The sequence below is a fragment of the Ursus americanus genome, chromosome 27 (assembly GCF_024610735.1).
Source record: "Ursus americanus isolate L20-20 chromosome 27, mUrsAme1.1.p, whole genome shotgun sequence".
NCBI lineage: Eukaryota > Metazoa > Chordata > Mammalia > Carnivora > Ursidae > Ursus > Ursus americanus.
Window position 1 is genome coordinate 5748098 of NC_142153.1, and position 14095 is coordinate 5762192.

Below are 14095 nucleotides of genomic sequence, written 5' to 3' on the forward strand. Positions count from 1 at the left end.
AAGCAATAACTTTTTCTCCGTTCTTGCCTTTCTTCCAGCTTCTGGTAACCTCTATTCTACATTCAGCCTGTATGCATTTTAACTCCTCTAGGTTCCTCATATGAGTGAAATTATATAGTGTTTGTCCTTTGTGTTAATACTACTTGATTTTTAAAAAAATGAGTTGCAGTAATTATAGATGAACATAAGTTTTTAATAATGTTTTTATAATTCTTTATAGATGCTTTGTATTTAAGTCTGAGGAAGAATGATGTGACCATTACTGCTTAGTGCATCTTTGGGTATTATAGGGAGTCTTATATGAGTTATGTGCTTTCATACTCTTAATATTAGCTATGTTAATTTGTCCCAGTAATTTCCAGTGGCCATAAAACGAGAAAATTTGTAGCTTTTAAGAAATCACACATCTTTATTGCCTAATAGCTTTTGAAATGATTTCTTAGAGGTTATCCTGAAGTCATAAGTCTAAGTTTACATGTGCAGTTTTTTCCCTTGAAAATTCTGGTGATCATAAATTCTAGAACTTAACATTTAGTTCAGTCTTGAGAGAACTAGAAATAATTACATAGAACAAAACAGATTTTTTTTTTTAACCGGATTCTTGATTATTCTTTATGTCAGTGTTTAAGAACAGAGACAAAAAGATGGATTTGAGTTCCTCAGAAGATATTAGAAAATGGAGACAATGACAAGTGGATAATGGTTTCAAAAAAATTAAACACAAGTCTTTGGGGGGAAATAAAAATTGAACTTTCAGATTGTAATGTCTAAGATGATACAGAAATATTTGACATTCTAAACAATTGTGTCTAAAAATTCTTTCCTTTCATAGTATAAATATCACAGCAGAGCTCATTGGGTAAAATTTTTGCTGTTTTTGTTTTTAAAAGTTATTTCCAAAAGCTCAAGTCAAATGCTACTCAACTGGCTATTTACTTATCAGAGCATCTGCTTCGTATTTGCCTCAATGCTGCCATCTGGTGATTATTATGGAGATCTCAGCATGGTGCTTGAGGCACCCTAATGCAACAGATGACGCAAGGTGCAGTCTAAGTGCCTGCAACTGTCACCCCGCTACTTTGGAGAAATTGAATGGAAGTGGGTTGCGGTGGCAGAAATCTTAATTTAGTTATTGAGTCTATGAAATTATTTTGTGAGATTGCTTTGTAAACAGTAGAGCATTTATATATTATTAAGATGCGCATATCTTTATCAGGCTCCTGTGACTAATTGTTCTAAGGTAGTATTTTTATTATTTCTAGTTCTACAAGGTAATTTAATTAAGGTATTGAACACTTATTGGATCCATACTATATGTTAGGCACTATTCTTACTAGGTCCTAGTACTGTTCACAGTACTAGGAATACAATCCTGAATAAACAGATGGAAATCAGAACCTTCATAGAGTTTATATTTAGTGGGGGATAAGTAAGATATATCTATCTATCTATATCTATCTATCTATCTATCTATATATATAGATATATAAGATATATATATAGATATAGATGTAGATATATAGATATATATAGATATATATATATAGATATACACACATACACACACACACAATATGTTAATTAGTGAAAAGGGTTAAGGGAAAGAAATAAAGCAAGGAAGGGGGATAGAAATTATTGTCGTTGGTGAGTTGTTTTGAAATGTTTGATGCAGTGGTTAAGGACAACCTTACTGAGAAGGGGACTTTTGATTAAAGATTGGAAGGATCTAGGGAAGAGCATTGCAGAGAGAAGGAAAGCAAATGCAAAGGCCCTGTGATTGGAACGTCTTACTTTTAAAGAAAAAGCAAGCAAGAAAGCTAGAATAGAATGTAAGAGGGAGAGAGCAATAGAAGATGGGTCAGAGAGGTACTTGTGTATTTATCTGTAGGGGTGCAGATCACAGGGGGCCTTGTAATTCATTTGGCATTTAATCTAGAGTGAAAGCCACTGGACTGGATGGAGGATTTGGCTGTGCTCTGATGTACCTTTTAACAGTTTCACTCTGGCTCCTGTGTTTAATGTTGTGTAAAGTCATTTGCTACAAACTTTTTTTCTTGTTTTATTAGCTGTAGGAACAGGTTTGTTTTAGATAGATAGGAAAGTAGTAAGCTAAAGGACTATGCTTGAATAGGTCCGGGAACAGTGGTTATATGGCATGTTGCATATCTCTACACAGGTTTTTAAAAACTGTATTCATAAGTTATCAGTTGTTGTTGTATCTTTGTGATACAGAAAAACTGAAACCAGCTTGTAGAGTTTCACTTGGAAAATGTTATGAATGTCTCTTCACTGTCCTAAAAGCACCCCAGTACATTTCAGGTTCAAATCTTATAGTGAACCCAATGTAGTTTTAGCCCTTTCTGACTTACTTTCCTGCTCATTAGTATTTTGGGAATGAGAATGATCTGGACTTGTAATTTTTTATGCACTTAACAATACTTAGGCATATTCTAAAACAAATCACACGATTACTGATAAGTGGTGCTGTTCGATGAAAGAAAAACTCAGATTTATATTGTAAGCTAGATGATTTATTTAAGTCACTTTTTTTTGGCTTGTAATCTTATCAGCTAAAATGACTAATCCTCAAAGTATTATTTTTCTTTCCCAAATTGTACTTTAAAAAATACTCTGAAATTGTCAAGATATAATCATTGCCAGTAGTAGTATTTCTCTGTGGATTCATTTTTGTTTTGGTAGCTGAAAAATTTACCATTTTTGTGGTTGGTTCTATGATGCCAGAGAGTGAACATCTTCAATGTGAAATGTTTAGGTTAAGGAAATTAAAGCTGCACTGCTCTGTGTTACTGAAAACTTTCTATGTAATTTGAGTCTGTTTGGACCAAAGTCTGTATTTGACTTAACAAATATCTTTTCAGCCTGTCTGATTTTCACACTGTAACTGTCAATCCTGAATCACTAAATTGTACACCTGAAACTAATATTACATTGTATGTTAAGTATCTGAAACTTAAATAAAAACTTTAAAAAATATCAGTACGTTGAAACTTAGGGTAAGGTTGTCATTACTGAGGACAGTCAGCAAATTGTTTTGTAGTGAGTAGGCTAGGACTGTGGTCATTTGATAAGTATCAGAATAATTGAGTTAGACTATCTACGCAGCTCTAAGGTAATGAGGCAGCCAGTTTGTCTTAATTGCTACCCTCCTCCCCTCACCAACTTTAATGAACAGATTTAAATGGTCTTAGTTATTTTGTTTTGGGGTAGAAAAAATCTAGTAGTATGAAGCATTGATCGTATGTAAAAATATTAACAGCAGTAATGTTACAGGGAATATACAGGAACATATAGGGACATGTTTGCCAAGGATTTCTTAGGTAATGATTTTAAGTAACATTTTCTGCCATTGGGAACTTTATTTTAGTTCTAGGTGATAAAGACACATGTTTGAAGACAGATTGCTACATAGTTTTAATTTTTGAAGACTGCATTTCCTATGCTGGAGAATAATTTGTTTTTCAGACTTTCTGTTTTCTTCATCTTATATGTTTGCTCCCTTTAGTGTGGTCTAATCTAACCCTGAAAGTAGCAGCCGATTAAGCAAGTACTTTGCTATTACTAATGTATGTTATTTGTGGTAACTGAGTTTGAATTATAATGCTGTTCCTGCTCTGCCATTTAGCGGCATCTTTTTTTTTTTTTTTTTTAAGATGCTAGGGTTTTTTTGTTTCTTTTTGTTTTTGTTTTTTAGGATTTTATTTATTTACTTGACAGAGAGAGAGCACAAGTAAGGGGAGTGGCAGGCAGGGGCTGAGGGAAAAGCAGGCTCCTGGCTGGATCCTGGAATTCTGGGATCATGACCTGAGCCTAAGCCGAAGGTAGACGCTTAACCAACTGAGCCACCCAGGCGCCCCTGCCCTTTAGCTTCTTATTATAATGTAGGCTTCTCCATCTCCACCACAACTGCAGGTTACACAGGATTCTTTAACTGAATACAACTTACTCCTTTTTTTTTTTCTCTAAGATTTATTTATTTGAGAGAGCTGGGGAGAGGGGCAGAGGGAGAAGGAGAGAGAGAATCTTAAGCAGACTCCCGGCTGAGTGCAGAGCCCAGTGTTGGGCTGTATCTCATGAATCTGAGACCATGACCAGATGCTTAACTGACTGCGCCATCAAGGCGCCCCCCAGCTTGTTCCTTTTTTAACCAGACTGAAGTAATGTAATGTACTTTATGTGTGAAAGTGGTACCACTAGTTTAGCACTAGTAGGTCGTTACTCTGAATTCTGTCCATATTCTACTAGTAGAGCTACTTTTCCATTTTCATACCCTATTTTAAAGAGAGGGTGGGGTAGGGAGAGACCTGAGAAGAAGAGTTAACACATTCCTTGGCCTTCCCTGCCTCTGAGATGATTTTTGTTCCTTTACTGAACAAATTTTTCTGACATGAAGTTCTTCCCATCTACTAATACCATGACCTCTGCTTTTTTTTTAAAAGTACGTGCTGGGGAGAGGGCCATATCTGTCATTTACCAGTGTTTTCTCTAAAACTTCAGAAAAGTTTTTGTAAAACTTTCCTATTTTGGGGCTCAATCATCATTTTTACTGACTTGAACACATTTATATGATTCTTCTAAACTCATGCTTTCCCAGCTTCTTGACTTCCTAATTTTATTGTCTTTAATTTTACTTTTTTCTGGTGTAAACTCTATGAAAGTTGGGGCTTTAGCTGCTTTTTTCACCACTCTTCCCTCAAATGTCTATAATAGTGCTTACTAAATATTAAAGAATTCATGCACATTTGCGATTTGAGGTTTTCTCTATTAGCTAGGACTTTATACTTAGTAAATCACAAATTCTAAAGTTTCCCTGTGGACCCCAGTCTTCAGTCTTTTTACTTCCTACTGGACCTTTATTTTCAGTTCATCAGGATTCCCTTGGTACCTTAACTTGATACTTTTTGTAAGCCCCCTTCTGCTTATGATGTCCAGCCTCAACTTTGTGGCCCACCATTTTAGTTGACCCTTCTTGAACAACGCGGCACTCTGACCTGAAGCCTTACCAATAACATAAACAGTCAATTAATACATAGTTTGTATGTTATATGTCTTATATACTACTGTATTCTTAAAATAAAGTAAGCTAGAGAAACAGAAATCTTATTAAGAAAATCATAGAGAAGATAAAATACACTTGCAGTAGTATAGTGTAAAAAATCTGCTTATAAGTGGACCCGGGTTGTTCAAATCTGTGTTGTTCAAAGGTCAACTGTGTTTGCATTTGCATTCTAGTTGACTTTGCCCTTTGGTTTGTCTCCTCAATCTACAGCTTTCTGATTTTGCCAGTCCAAGGCTTCAGGGCTGTTAAGGAAAATTGTATAACCATTTTGGTTGGAAATACTACAAATTGAACTTTCTGATCTTAGCTCTGTGGTTAGGGCTGAGTGACAGTTTTATTTTCCATTGCTAATTGGTTCTCTTTCATCTTCCGCACAGAGACTTCTAGACCTTTTTTGCCCTCTGTAAATGCCCAAACCCATACCACCTACCTACTTCTGTTTAAGCGAGTGATATTGTCTTCTATTTCAGTGAAGAGGTGGAGGCCTTTTTGCTGGGACTGCACTGATTTTTCTCTCTTCTATTTTGAATTTATTCTCTGTTAATACATATTTTTCTGATTCTTTCTTGTCTGAAAAATGTGTGTCCACCTTCCATTTTGATAGGAGGGTGTTTTCATTTTTGTTCTTGGACCCTGTCAGTTTTCTCAGTCAGCTTTCACTTTCTCATGCTGTATCTATCCAATTTCTGCCCCACTTCTGGCAGGCAGTTTTTATTTGTTATTTTCCAGAAATAATGAGGCTGTCAAAAATGAGCACCCTCAACATTTCCCTTTTCCCACCATCTCACCTACAAACAGTACGCATCTACACCATCCTGTACTATATAAGGTCACTTTATCCTTGCTTTAAAATTCATCCTTTTTTCCAAAACTGGTGTTATCCAGTAGAACTTTCTGTAATGATGGAATTGTTCTATATTTGTGCTGTCCAGTACCATAATCACTAGCCACATGTGAATGTTGAGTACTTGAAATGTAGCTAGTACGACCAAGGAATTACATTTGTTTTATTTCAAATTTACATAGCCACATGTTTTAGTGTTCACCATATTCAACAGTGCAGCTTTAAATCTTACTATATAATATGTTCCTGTTATTTCTTATTTCTTGAATCTCTCTTACCACATGTATCTTCTCTTCCACATTTTAAATAGGTTTAGTCTTTCTCATCTTAAATACCTAGAACACATCAAAACCCATTACCATTTTTTTAAGCTATCTCCTGTCTGCTCTCTGTCCCTTCATGGCAGTTTGTTGGTTCCTGTGAGTTTAGTTCTTATCCTGTCACTGAAAAAGCCTCACTATTAGTGACAGTTCTGACTATTTCTTAGTCATACAATCCAGTGGATATTTTATTTTCCCAGTATTGATTGTTGGTTGCTCTCTGGTTCTTGTAATTCTTGTGTCATCACTTCCTCTTGGTTCTGTTTTCCCTCAGACTGGTCCTTTCTTGTACCTCCCCCCCCCCATGCTTCTAAACGTTGATATTCTTCTGTCTTCGATTTTATCTCACTTCTCCACTCTTCTCCCCTTGTTCTCTGTCCTTTGCTACAACTTTACTCCTCCTTCTCACTGGGTGCTGTCAGTTAGCATGTTGCTGTCTTTTAAATCTCTCTAGCTTATTCTTCTTCTAAGTTCCAAACTCCAATGTCCAAATCACCGTTGGTATTTCTTTCAGAATATTCCAAAGGTAACATTGTCCTACTCTATAGATATTCATTAGTTTAAGTTTGATAACTCTCTGATTAAAATAAACTGATTAAAAGTGTACAGGTTGTAAGTATGTGCCTTAAATATTATTAACATCCATGAAACCACCGTCCAGGTCAAGAAAAAGAATATTACCAGCACCTCAGAAGTCCCTTTCCAATTCGCTTCCTCTTCTTTTCTCTCTAAAGGTAACTGCTGTCTCGACTTACAACAATGTAGAACTGTTTTTGAACTTTATATAAACAAAATGATACAGTATGTGTTCTTCCATGTCTATTCTCTCATTCAGGATTGTTTGTGATAGTAATACAAGTTGTTGACTATAATTTGTGTAATACTCTACTGTATGGATATAGCATAGTTTATCTGTGCACCCATTGCTGGTTATTGGGGTAAGTTTTGTTTGAGTAAATTTTATGAATAATGCTGTTCTGATTATGTTTGTGTATGTTTTATTGTACATATGTGTGTGTACTTCATTTGGTGGGTATATAGCGAGGAGTGGGAAGTGCTGGTTCATGATATGCTTGTGTTTAATTTTAGTAGATACTGTCTAATAGTTTTCAGAGTAGTTTTGTCAATTTATATTCTTGTCAGCAGTGTATGAGTTCTGTTGTTCTGCTTTCTTATCAACTATTGCCAGTCTTTAGAATTTTAGCCGTTCTTGGAGATCTGCTTCTTTGATGGTTAATGAGGTTGAGTGTCTTTTCTTATTTTCATTGGCCATTTATATATTATTCATGTATTTGCTGTTTTGAAGTACCTGTTGAAGTTTTTGGCCTAGCTTTCTATTGAATTGTCTGTCTTCTCCATACTGACATGTAAGAGTTCTGTGTATATTCTGGATATAAGCCATTTGTTAGTTAAATATGCTGTTAATAGCTTCCATTCAGTGGCTTGCCTGTTCACTGAGAGCTTACTTACTTGCAGTTTCTACTCCTCAGTGAAGTCTTACCTGACTTTACTCCCCTGTTCTTTTTCATATTCCATTTTTTTCCCCCAAGTTTTTATTTAAATTCCGGTTAGGAAAGGATGTGGCTGTCTTTACCGGAGTCACAATTAAGACAACTTCCGTTGTTCATCTCTCATTTAATCTCTTGTCTGAGGAATACTGTTGATTTGCTTGTGTTGGACATTATTGACGTACCATCCAACTCTGTCAGTAATCCAATTTCCTTCCCAGGCTGTTTCCTCTAAGAGCCACTTTAATATTGGTATTCTGACCTTAGGTCTCTTCTCTCTACCTGTTCTCTGTGGGAGAACGCATCAACTTTGAAGGTCTTAATGCCATTTTGTAGGTATATGATTTCTAGATTTTTATTTCCAGACTAGCCTTTCTCTTGAACTTCAGGTCCCTGTATCATAAAGTCCATGGGCATTGCTACATGGATACTTCATAGGCATTTGAAGCTCAATAAGTCCCAAACTAAGTGCGTCCCCCTCCTCCCAAGCCTGGTTCTGTATTTTGTTTGAATACCCCCATCAGGGGGCCTCCCTGTCAAATACCTCCAGAAGAACTTAAGTCTGGGAAGCCTTCCCCTGACAACCCTTCCTCCTACTTGATTCCCTTCCTCCGTTTTTTCTCATTGTAACACTTCTGTCACAATACTGACAAGACATTGTATCTGTTCTCTCCAGTAGAGTAAAAGAATCTTGAGGGTTTGTATCTCTGTCCCATATAAATGATTGAGAGTTGACTGAGAGTGCCTCCAACTAAACACATCTAACGTCAGACTCAGCATCTCTTTTTCTCCTGATTTTGTGCTTGAAATGGCTTAACCCTTGATGCCATCTTTTCATTAAGTCAGTCATCTTTAACTCATTTCCTTTTCTGTCAAATTCCGTAACTAGTTGATTTCTAAGTCCATAGCTATTTTTTTCTGTTCCTTTTTTTTTTCTTTTTTAAATCTTTGGTTCAGGTTCTTGTCTTCACCAGACTATTGTAGTCATTGTTTAAATGTTCTACTTATCTTTAGGTTCTCCCCCATTTGTCTTTGATATTGCTACTGGATTTTCCCCCCTCAAATACAGGTGATTATCTCTTGATTCAGTAGCCTTCTATTGTTCTTCTCTTCCTGCGGGATAAAGTCCAACTTCTTTATAAGACATTCAGTGGTAATCTTCACAAACTGATGTACCGGTGCCCCTACACCTATCACAGAAACCATGTCCTTTAAGTACCGGCTTTAGCAGACTGCACACCTAACTTGTTCGTACTACTTGTACTGCCTTTCTCGGCATCCTGTGGGCTGGAGGAGCAGGGGCGTTGCTGTAGAGGAACATAGAAACCTAGGTTTAAACCCAGTTTCAACAATTATTATCAATTGTCCTTGGACAAATGTCTTAGGATCCCTTAGCATAGTACTAGTACTTAATACATGTTATCTTCTTTCAACCCTTCTCCTCCAAACTACAACTGGAATTTATCTTTCTCATTTGTACAGAGCACTTACTGTTTGTCTCTCCTAGCACTTAATTTCTTCTGCCTTATGTGGTGCTTATTTCTGCACATTTGTCACTTCTCCTACATGACATACAACTTTTTAAGGATTGAGACTGTGATTTCTTATGCTTAATTCAGTTGAATTTCTTCAATCTTAGGTGAAGAATTTGCTTCATTTAATCCATACTGTGTCATTTAGTTTCTGAGTGACCAGTATGGTTGAGATACGATTTTTTGGACCAAAGTTGTCACTTCAAGGACTGGTGGTAAAGGTCCAGCCAAAGCAGGCTTTGTAAAAATTCCCTTACTTAGTTGAAGATTTAGGAGAGTGATACAGTTATCTTACAGTTGCATGTAACTCTCATAGGAATTTAAAACTGTAATTTTAATGTCTTTGTATTAATACTAAAAAAAAGTACTCATACCTGAGTGAATTGTTTTTTCCTTTATAGCCTGTTGCTGAACCAATCCCCATCTGTAGTTTCTGTCTTGGTACAAAAGAACAAAACCGAGAAAAGAAGCCAGAGGAACTCATCTCCTGTGCCGACTGTGGCAACAGTGGTATGTAATCCCCTGGATTCCTTCTGACATATGTTGTCAGGCAAGAGGGAGGTGTATTTAACTGAGATGGTATCCTTGATCCTTATAAAACTAATATTTTTATTTGATTCTGGTTTAAGGTAACTGAGACGCGCTTCTAGACAAGGGAGGGATTTAAATGTATAGTTGAAATGTTTTATTCAGTTAATTTAAATCAGGTCTTAGTTTTGTTTTTTGTTTTTTATAAAAATCTTTCCATAGATTTATTTTTTCCTGTTATCTTTATATTTGATGATCAAACATCTGTTCAAATGAACAGCAATCAGTTGGAAATTATTGCTCATTTCTTTAATAATCACTACTTATCTTTCTTGATTTAAGCATCAGGCTGTATGAATAGAACCAGGATGATAACAGATTTGTTTTTCTTGATAGAAACTTACATATTCACATTGGGAAATGGAATGTTGACACTGCAGTTTAGTGAGCTGTGTGAAATCCTGGGCTCTAAAAATGATTTGCAAAGACTCTCCTAGTTTGTCAATTCCAGAGATATTCTTGGTCTATATTTTCAGAACTTACAAGTTTTTGTAGGAAGGCCATATTAGTAAACCAACATTATATATTACCTTTGATCATTGGCTTAATTTTTAGTGTTTTATATCTGTAACAATCATGATTTAGTTGAGAAACCAGAAACCACTCTAGGTAGTTCAAGAGGGAAGAAATTTAATACCAGGACCAGATGTTTGTGAAATTGTTAGAAGGGCTGCAGAGGAAAGCTCTAAGCTGGGCTTTAAGGACTGATGCTGGAATATCACAGAACTGACCCACCAAGGGAGTCACTTATATCTGTTCCATTTGGAAGAGGTGGAAGCAGGAGGCTGCTACAGGACTGTAGCTGAATTTGGATCTTGAAAGGCTGAATTTGGCCATCACCACAGTTACCTCTGGATAGCCGTGAAGGTGAAGAGTGGATAGGTACTGGCATTTTCATGACTTTATCATTAGAAAACAGTCAGTACCAGGAGAAAAGTAGTCTTTGTTTCATTTCTTCCTTTCAAAAAATCACTCAAACATGTCCAGTTGGTAGAATTTAATTCACATCTAGAGCCTAGCTGCAAAGGAGTCTAGGAAGGATAGCTTTCAGCTTTTTTGTTTTTATTTACAGAAGGTTTTTGAAGGCGGCCGCAAGAGATCTTGGGTGGTAGGTAACCATATCCAGCATAATATCACAAACCAAAATGAGCTCTGGATGGATTTTGCAGTTAAATATAAACCATAAAATCATAAAATATTAGACAAAACCATAGTGACATATCGTACATTGCAGTGATTTCCAAACTATTTTCGTAGTAGAACCCTTAAAAAATCATGTGGAACCCAAATATATAAAACAGATGAAAAGAGATCGGCTCAGGTGAGGTGGGAATAAAATGGTGGTGTTGGGGTGGGGGGGAGAGTTGTGTGATAACCCTGCCTTGTAAGACGCATTATATTTGAGGTGGTCTCTTAAGTTCTTTACAATTTGAAAACAATAGAGGGAACTTTTAAATAACTATTAGAATAAATAACTATTGGTTACCTATTGCTGTAGAAATAAACTATTCCAAAATGTAGCAGCTAAAAGCAACAACATTTTTTAATTTCATATGCCTGTTGGTCAGGAATTTGGGAGTGGCTTACCTGAGTGGTTTTGACTTGGGATCTTTCATGAGGTTGCAATCAGGATTTTAACTGATACTCAGTCATCTGAAGGCTTCCATTCCATGATGACTGACTGACCTGGCTGGCAAGTTAATGCTGCCTGTTGACAGAGAGCCTCAGTTCTTTGCCATGTGGACTTCTTCATAGGGCTGCATGTGTGCCACACCATGGCAGCTGGATTCCCCTGAGCAGGTATCTGAGAGAGACAGAGAGCAAGTGGCATCTGCAGTATCTTTTATTACCTAGCCGTAGCCTGTCATTTCATCAGGGAACTACACAAAGTGTCAGTTGGTATTCTTGCCAAAAGGCAAGAATGTTTGGAGGGCAGCTCGGAGGCTGGCTATTACAGTAGCCAAGGAAGGAAATTACGGACATAGTCAAATATATGACAGTTGATACTTTCCAAACTGAGAACTAAAATACCCAAAATTAAAAAAAATTTTTTTTTAAAGAATTGTTTGGGGAAAATAATTGCATTAAATATGGTAAAGGGCCAAAAGCTATAAAGTGTAAAGAGCATGTTTATATTTCTAGCATAAAGTGCAAAGGTCAGAGCCTGTGAACAGGTAGTTTATATGAGAGAAAGTTAACTGTTGGACATACTAAGAAAACATTTTACCCAGGTAATAATAAGCATGCACTCCAGCGCAGCAGCGAGGTGTGATTTTATAGCTTTTATAATAATAAAATTTGAACCATAAGAGAACCCAAACCTAGAGCTGATGAAATTGTGGTAAAACATTTGTACTTTGCTGGTAGCACTAGATATTATATCAGAGGATTTGGAAACATGGTTTGGCAATGCATATCTACTTTTCAAGCTACAGAAATGTTTCTTTCATTTCACTTACCAACCCCACTTTCAGGAATTTATTTTAAGGAATTAATCTAAAAGAAGGAAAGAATCTGTAGACATAAAATAATTCATTGTAGTATTCTATTATGGGTAATAGTTTAAATAGTTAACAGTAGGGAAATGGCCAGGTAGGTTATAGGGTATCAACTCAGTGGAATTATTCCGTTTAAGGAATATAAATATAATGTTTACTTGAGTAAAAGGATGAAGAAAAGCAAAATAAAACTGTACGTACTCTACAATTAAAACTGTGCAAGAGCTTTTAGCAAGTCTAAATAGGAAAAATAGAACAGGGAATGGCTAATCTAGGAAGAAGAGATTATGAATGAGATTTTTACATTTTCTCATTTTCCTTTAATGTTAGTGATGTTTTGATAATAAGCTTCATAGATCTCATAAGAGAGAAATTTATTTAGGAATAGAAAGGAGAGGAGAGAAAATAATTCAACCAGCCCTTTCTCTCACCAAAGAAAAATAAACGTAACCAACTTTTAGAGGAAAGGGACAAATCTTTTCAGAGTGAGGGAAGATTTGCTTTCTTAAAATTTTGGCAATCAAACGGATACTAACTCTTGGAAAAGGAAACTTTTTCCCCTGTTAATTCTAATCACAATAGAAATATTGCTTAGGTTTTAGTTTTTAGCTAAAGTAACTTACTTTAAATGATGGGATTTAATAAGAATATATTTTTGGTTATAAAAGTAATATGTTATTGTTTAAAAATTGAGAGCACAGAAGGGTGTGAAATGGAAGGTAAAATCCTTCTCCTTGAAAGTGTTTATAGCTTCATATCCTAGGATATTACAGTTGCAAACAGTTTTTGTGTATCCTTCCAGAAATGGCCTAGGAATGCTATGTATTGGTATACATATAAGCATGTATACTCACATAATAATTTAATGCAGGCTTGATAAAAGTTAGGAGTTTGTCAGGTTTTTCATAATCACATTGGGGGGTGGTGGTGTACTAAGTACAGTTTAGCATCAATAAAACTGAATAGGAATGCCAAGTCCTGATGATTGGCAAGCTTCCAAGGGCATCTTTTCTTGATATATATCTTGATTTAAGGTAATTGCCTTTTTCTGCATCATTCCTTTAATACAATTACAAAATGATCCTTGATTGTTTCATTTGAGAATTTTCTCCTCTTACTAGGTCATCCATCCTGTTTAAAGTTTTCCCCTGAACTAACGGTTAGAGTGAAGGCCTTACGGTGGCAGTGCATTGAGTGTAAAACGTGCAGCTCCTGTCGAGATCAAGGCAAAAATGCAGTGAGTATCTTTGCCTTCTCATGTGAATATTTCACTTAGAAGTAGAATGTGCAACTGGTATTTTCCTCTAAGTAGTATTGGCTATTTTTCAGTCACTTGGTCCAGCAGAATTTGAAACAGGAGTCTCTTTAAATTACACACCATTAGTTTAGAATACTCTTTGAGATTTGGCTTCTTTCTAGATGGTTTCTAAAGCACCTTAATTAATGTTTGCAGACAGACTAAGCTACTTTAAAGAAATAGTCCTTTTTCTTTTTTAAGATTTTGTTTATTTATTTGACAGAGACAGTGAGAGGGGGAACACAAGCAGGGGAGTGGGAGAGGGAAAAGCAGGCCTCCCGCTGAGCAGGGAGCCCAGTGGGATGCCGGGCTCTATCTCAGGACCCTGGGATCATGACCTGAGCCAAAAGTGGATGCTTAACGACTGAGCCACCTAGGTGCCCCTAAAGAAATACTCCTGAATTTTTTTTGGGTAGCATGGAGGCATTCAC

At 36.2% G+C, this 14095-nt stretch overlaps 1 protein-coding gene across 2 annotated transcripts in view; it reads left to right on the plus strand.

The window, feature by feature from the left end:
• The window catches only part of KAT6A (lysine acetyltransferase 6A), a 112261-nt gene that overhangs the window by 46605 nt on the left and 51561 nt on the right, over window positions 1-14095 (plus strand). For both annotated transcript variants that reach the window (XM_045779186.2, XM_045779187.2), the window contains exons 3-4: window positions 9683-9791; window positions 13489-13604. In XM_045779186.2, the coding sequence (XP_045635142.2) occupies window positions 9683-9791; window positions 13489-13604 (225 nt within the window). The remainder of the gene's footprint in view (window positions 1-9682; window positions 9792-13488; window positions 13605-14095) is intronic.